Genomic DNA, 6,897 nt, shown 5'->3' with positions numbered 1-6,897 from the left:
TGTCAGTGGACATTGTCCTGAGAGTTCATCCAGGTCCACTGGGATTCTGCAAAATAATTTGCCTTCTGTTTGACTAAACCACAAATATCATCATGAAAGATGTTGTTTCTCCACAGGGAGAAGAAATACTGTAGGAATTAAAGGGAAAGTAGGAAGCTAGCTGAACCTACCATGTGGATTATCACAAGATTCGGACCTAACGCTGGCTCTATCACTAGCTGTGTCACTTTGGGACATTTCTCAATGGTTCAAAACGTCAGGTATCTCATGTGAAAATAAGAGAAAGTAACAATCTCAGTGACTTTCAAACTGTTTGTCTCAGGAGCTGCTGTGGTTGTGCATTATGAAGAGGAGGAGGACAGGGAAGGAGAAACCAAGCAAGTGATCTGATCTCACTTCCATCTTCCAATCAAGCAGTTCTACTTTTACGTATTTTGTATCCTAAACTTCAGAGCACTGTTTAATTTTTTAAAGGTCCTATTCATTTTTTTTAAATAGAGGAAAACATAGATTATATAATCTAAAAAATTTTTTTAGATATAATATGTTCCAGTTCACATTTTTAATGAAAAGTTTTCATCTTGGGGAAAAAAAATGGGCTTTTATATTTTTTTCTATTCATTCATGTGCTCCTGATTCAAGTAAAATAAAACCTTGATAACTTTTATTACTTTATATAGCTTATTTTATGCTTTTGTAATATGTTCCTTAAATAAAAAGATGAGTTGATGTGCTGCTTTTCAAAATAAAATTAAAGACAACATGGGGAGTAGATGACATCAACTCCAGCCCACACTTGACTTTAGTTATTTTTTCATGGTGCCTTTGGGCACTTAAATACTGCACTATATTATCTTTGAGGTAGAACAAAAACAAGGACAAAACAAAGGCAAAAAATTCACATAAAAAGGGAAAATGAGAAAGAAAGCTGCGAGATTATTTCTTTTTAACATGATTTTCATCATCAGGCTTTGCAGTCGTCTTTGACACAAAGTTGAGATATAGTCTTCTTAATCCGAAGAGCAGTTAGTCGTGCTGCCCCATTGGCATACCAACACTCGCGCATGATTCTCCCCATGACTCGGAGTGCCTTAAGAGAAAAAAATATTCAAAATCTTCAGCACAAAACACAATACAAGAGAAGAAAAATCACAAACACAGAAATTGATGCTAAGCTCTGATATAGAAATAGTAAATTAATAGGAGAAGGAGATCAGGGTCAAATCACCTCAAAAATCCTGTCCAGGGTGTCTCCCCTCAGACAGACACCAGGGTGTCTCCCTTCAAACACAGACTGGGTCATCTTCACTCAGGCAGAGATTAGAGTCTCCTCTGAGACAAGGATCACGTGGTAACCAGAAGAGAGGACCAGTCTCCTCTCAACAAGGGTCAAGGCACCTCTCCTTAGAAAAATACTAGAGCACCTCCTCTCAGACAGAACCAGGGTGATTTCTTTCAGAAAAAAAGACCAGGGAAACTCCCTTCAGAAAGGCATCAGAGTGTCTCCCCTCAGAAAAGAACCAGGGCTTCCTTGCTGGTCTAGTGGTTAAGAATCTGCCTGCTAATGCAGGGGACATGGGTTCGATCTCTGGTCTGGGAAGATCCCAGATGCTGGAGGAACTAAGCCTGTGCACCACAACTACTGAGCCTGCACCCTAGAGCCCTCAAGCTGCAACTACTGAAGCCTGCGCACCTAGAGCTGGTGCTCTGCAACAAGAGAAGACGTCAGTGAGAAGCCCATGTACTGCAACCAAGAGTAGCCCCTGCTCAGGACAACTAGAGAAAGCCAAAGCTCAGCAATGAAGACCCAGTGCTGAAAATGATAAATAAACAAATCTGAGGGAGGAAAAAAAAAAAAAAAACAGAAACTAGAGCATTTCCCCAGAGACAGAGACCAGGGTCCTCCTCTCATAAAAAGATCAGAGTGTCTCCTCTTGACAGAGACCAGAGGGATTTCTCTTAGAAAAAGACCAGAGCTCTACCTTCAGACAGAGACCAAAGTGTCTCACCTCAGACAAGGACCATGGCTTCTCCTCTCAGGCAGAGACCAGGACAACTTTTCTCAGAAAAAGACCAGGGTGTCTCTCCTCAGAAAGACACCAGAGCATTTTCCCATACACACAGCAAGGTGTCCATTCTCAGGGACCAGTGAGTCTCCTCTCAGAGAAGGACAAACGCAGCTCTCCTCAAACAGAGAGCAGGACGTCCCCTTCTGAAAGGAACCAGGGCATCTGACCTTGAACATAGATGGGCATCTCCTCTCAGAGGAACCAGAGCATCTCCTCACCAAAACAGATCAAGGTAACTCACAAAAAGACCAGGGCATTTCCCCTCCAAGAAAAACGTTTTGCCCCTCAGACACAGACTTGTGTGTCCCCTCTCAGAAAGGAACCAGAGTGTCTCCCCTCAGACAAGGACCAGGGCATCTCCCCTCAGAAAGGGGCCCCAGCAACTTCTCTCACAGACAAGGGCTTTCCCTTCAGACAGAGGCCAGAGCATCTCCCCCTAGATAAGGACCATGGCATCCCAGACAGAGAATGACCAGGACAACTTCTTTCAGAAAAAGTTCACGATGCTTCCCTTCAGCCATACCTGAGTGCCCCCTTCAGCTAGTGTTCAGGGTGTCTCCCCTGGGACAGAGATCAGGATGTCTCTTCTCAGAAAGGGACCAGGGTGTCTCCTCTCAGAAAGAGACTAGAGTGTCTCCCCTCAGACAGACACCACGGAGACTTCTATCACATAAATACCGGGGCTCTCCCCTAGACAGTGGGAGGGCCTCTTTTCAGACAGAGACCTGGGGATCTCCCCTATGACAGAGAACTGTCATCTCCCCTAAGTGTCCACAGATTCTCCCCCTGTGACATGAATCATGTGACTTCTCTCAGAAAAAGACCAGGATATCTCCTCTCATAAAGGAGCCAGGAGGTCTGCTCTGCACTCAGGCAGAGTGCATGGCCCATTGCTTGCTAGATGGTTTGCAGCTATCATTTGTGGACCTTGAAGGTAGCTATAGGAGATGATAGGGAGCCTTTGCTCAATGGCATTTTGGTTTATGGAATTATACTATTATATTTAAGGGCATGTTTGATTAGCATAAGGTGAAATGAAGATCAGTTTCATTTAATCTTTTCTATAGAGATTAGTTATTTCCACCTACTATGTTAAACATAATTTTAGGAAAGAGAATGTGGTCACCTTATACTACATCCTTTTAGAGTAAGTAAAATCAATTGAATAGCTTTATCTTCTTGAGAATATCAATAATCATTTAAATGCAATTAGTTAATATTTTCATGCATTTTATGTATGTATTTTATGAAAATTTTCCTCTTCCTTCAAGCTGCATAAAAAATAATATGCTTTCAATTAAGAAATTATATATGTTAAACGTAAAATAGCTAACAATTTCTACCCTTGGGCTTTCAGAACATATAAGCTTTCTTTAAAACCTTTATAGTGAAATTAACACCATGACCTGACAGCCCCACCCATCGGCAGAAAATTGGATTAAAGATTTACTGAGCATGGCCCCACCCATCAGAACAAGACCCAGTTTCCCCCTCAGTCAGTCTCTGTCAACAGGAAGCTTCCATAAGCCTCTCATCCTTCTCCATCAGAGGGAAGACAGACTGAAAACCACAATCACAGAAAACTAACCAATCTGATCACATGGACCACAGCCCTGTCTAACTCAGTGAAACTATGAGCCATGCCCTGTAGGGCCACCCAAGACTGACGGGTCATGGTGGAGACTTCTGACAAAATGTGCTCCGCTGGAGAGGGGAATGGCAAACCACTTCAGTACTCTTGCCTTGAGAACCCCACGAACAGTATGAAAAGGCAAAAAGATAGGACACTGAAAGATGAACTCCCCAAGTCAGTAGGTGCCCAAAATGCTACTGGAAATCAGTGGAAAAATAACTCCAGAAAGAATGAAGAGAAGGAGGCAAAGCAAAAATAACACCCATTTGTGGATGTGACTGGTGATGGAAGTAAAATCCAGTGCTGTAAAGAGCAATATTGCGTAGGAACCTGGAATGTTAGGTCCATGAATCAAGGCAAATTAGAAGGGGTCAAACAGGAGATGGCAAGAGTGAACATAAACATTCTAGGAATCATCTAACTAAAATGGACTGGAATGGGTGAATTTAACTCAGTTGACCATTATATCTACCACTGTGGGCAGGAATCCCTTAGAAAAAATAAAGTAGCCATCACAGTCAACAAAAGAGTCCAAAAGGCAGTACCTGGATGCAATCTCAAAAATGACAGAATGATCTCTGTTTGTTTCCAAGGCGAACCATTCCACATCACAGTAATCCAAGTCTATGCCCTGACCAGTAATGCTGAAGAAGCTGAAGTTGAACGGTTCTATGAAGACCACAAGACCTTCTAGAACTAACACTCAAAAAGTATGTCCTTTTCATTATAGAGGACTGGAATGTAAAAGTAGGAAGTCAAGAGATAACTGGAGTAACAGTCAAACTTGGCTTTGTAGTACAGAATGAAGCAGGGCAAAGACTAACAGAGTTTTGCCAAGAGAATGCACTGGTCATAGCAAACACCCTCTTCTAGCAACACAAGAGACGATTCTACACATGGACATCACCAGATGGTTAATACCAAAATCAGAGTGATGATATTCTTTGCAGCCGAAGATGGAGAAGCTCTATACAATCAGCAAAAGCAAGACGAGGAGATGACTGTGGCTTAGATCATTAAACCCTTATGGCAAAATTCAGACTTAAATTGAAGAAAGTAGGAAAAACTACTAGAACATTCAGGTATGACCTAAATCTGCTGCTGTTGTTAACTCACGTCAGTCATGTCCGACTCTGCAACCTCATAGTGTGCAGCCCGTCAGGTTCCTGTCCCTGGGATTCTCCAAGCAAGAATACTGCAGTGGGTTGCCATTTCCTTCCCCAGTGCATGAAAGTGAAAAGTGAAAGTGAAGTCGCTCAGTCGTGGCCAACTCTTCGCAAACCCATGGACTGTGGCCTACCAGCCTCCTCTGTCCATGGGATTTCCCAGGCAAGAGTACTGTAGTAGGTTGCCATTGCCTTCTCCCTGACCTAAATCTAATATCTTATGATTGATTATACAGTGTAAGTGACAAAGAGATTCAAGGGATTATATCTGATAGAGTGCCCGAAGAACTATGGATGGAGGTTTGTGACATTGTACAGGAGGCAGGATCAAGACCTATCCCCAAGAAAAAGAAATGCAAAAAGGCAAAATGGTTGTCTGAAGAGGCCTTACAAATAGCTATGAAAGGAACAGAAGTAAAAAGCAAAGGATAAAAGGGAATATACACACATTTGAATGCAGAGTTCCAAAGAATAGCAAGGAGAGAAAAGAAAGCTTTATTCAGTGATCAATGCAAAGAAATAGAAGAAAACTATAGAATGGGAAAGACTAGAGATCACTTCAAGTAAATTAGAGATACCAAGGGAACATTTCATGCAAAGGTGGGTACAATAAAGGACAAAAATTATTTAACTTATATGCAGAGTACATCATGAGAAACACTGGACTGGAAGAAACACAAGCTGGAATCAAGATAGTTAGGAGAAATATCAATAACCTCAGATATGCAGATGACACCACCCTTATGGCAGAAAGTGAAGAGGAACTAAAAAGCCTCTTGATGAAAGTGAAAGTAGAGAGTGAAAAAGTTGGCCTAAAGCTCAACATTCAGAAAATGAAGATCATGGCATCCGGTCCCATCACTTCATGGGAAATAGATGGGGAAACAGTACAAACAGTGTCAGGCTTTATTTTGGGGGGCTCCAAAATCACTGCAGATGGTGATTGCAGCCATGAAATTAAAAGACACTTACTCCTTGGAAGAAAAGTTATGACCAACCTAGACAGCATATTAAAAAGCAGAGACATTACTTTGCCAACAAAGGTACGTCTAGTCAAGGCTATGGTATTTCCTGTGGTCATGTATGGATGTGAGAGTTGGACTGTGAAGAAGGCTGAGCGCCGAAGAATTGATGCTTTTGAACTGTGGTGTTGGAGAAGACTCTTGAGAGTCCCTTGGACTGCAAGGAGATCCAACCAGTCCATTCTGAAGGAGATCAGCCCTGGGATTTCTTTGGAAGGAATGATGCTGAAGCTGAAGCTCCAGTACTCTGGCCACCTGATGCGAAGAGTTGACTCATTGGAAAAGACTGATGCTGGGGGGGATTGGAGGCAGGAGGAGAAGGGGACGACAGAGGATGAGATGGCTGGATGGCATCACTGACTCGATGGGCACGAGTGAGTGAACTCCGGGAGTTGGTGATGGACAGGGAGGCCTGGCGTGCTGCGATTCATGGGGTTGCAAAGAGTCGGACACCACTGAGCGACTGAACTGACTGAACAGAAGCAGAAGACATTAAGAAGCGGTGGCAAGAATACACAGAAGAACTATACAAAAAAGATCTTCACAACCCAGATAACAATGGTAAGATCACTCACCTAGAGCCAGACATCCTGGAATGCGAAGTCAAGTGGGCTTTAGGAAGCATCACTAGGAACAAAGCTAGGGGAGGTGATGGAATTCCAGTTGAACTATTTCAAATTCTAAAAGATGATGCTGTGAAAGTACTGCACAAAATATGCCAGCAAATTTGGAAAACTCAGCAGTGGCCACAGGACTGGAAAATGTCAGTTTTCATTCCAATCCCGAAGAAAGGCAATGCCAAAGAATGCTCAAACAACTGCACAATTGTACTCATCTCACATGCTAGCAAAGTAATGCTCAAAATACTCCAAGCCAGGCTTCAACAGTACGTTAGCCATGAACTTTCAGATGTTCAAGCTGGATTTAGAAAAGGCAGAGGAACCAGAGGTCAAATTGCCAACATCTGTCGGATCATCGAAAAAGCAAGACAGTTGCAGAAATCATCT

General features: G+C 42.6%; 1 protein-coding gene across 3 annotated transcripts in view; it reads right to left on the bottom strand.

The window, feature by feature from the left end:
- Positions 1–964: 964 nt before the first annotated feature.
- ACVR1C (activin A receptor type 1C) overlaps positions 965–6,897 on the bottom strand; it is a 65,268-nt gene continuing 59,335 nt past the window's right edge. For all 3 annotated transcript variants that reach the window (XM_068969066.1, XM_068969067.1, XM_068969065.1), the window contains one exon: positions 965–1,090. In XM_068969066.1, coding sequence (XP_068825167.1) covers positions 965–1,090 — 126 coding nt within the window. The remainder of the gene's footprint in view (positions 1,091–6,897) is intronic.

Source organism: Capricornis sumatraensis, chromosome 3, assembly GCF_032405125.1.
Source record: "Capricornis sumatraensis isolate serow.1 chromosome 3, serow.2, whole genome shotgun sequence".
NCBI lineage: Eukaryota > Metazoa > Chordata > Mammalia > Artiodactyla > Bovidae > Capricornis > Capricornis sumatraensis.
Note: the sequence above shows the minus strand (reverse complement) of the source record. Positions and strands in the feature narration are given on the sequence as shown.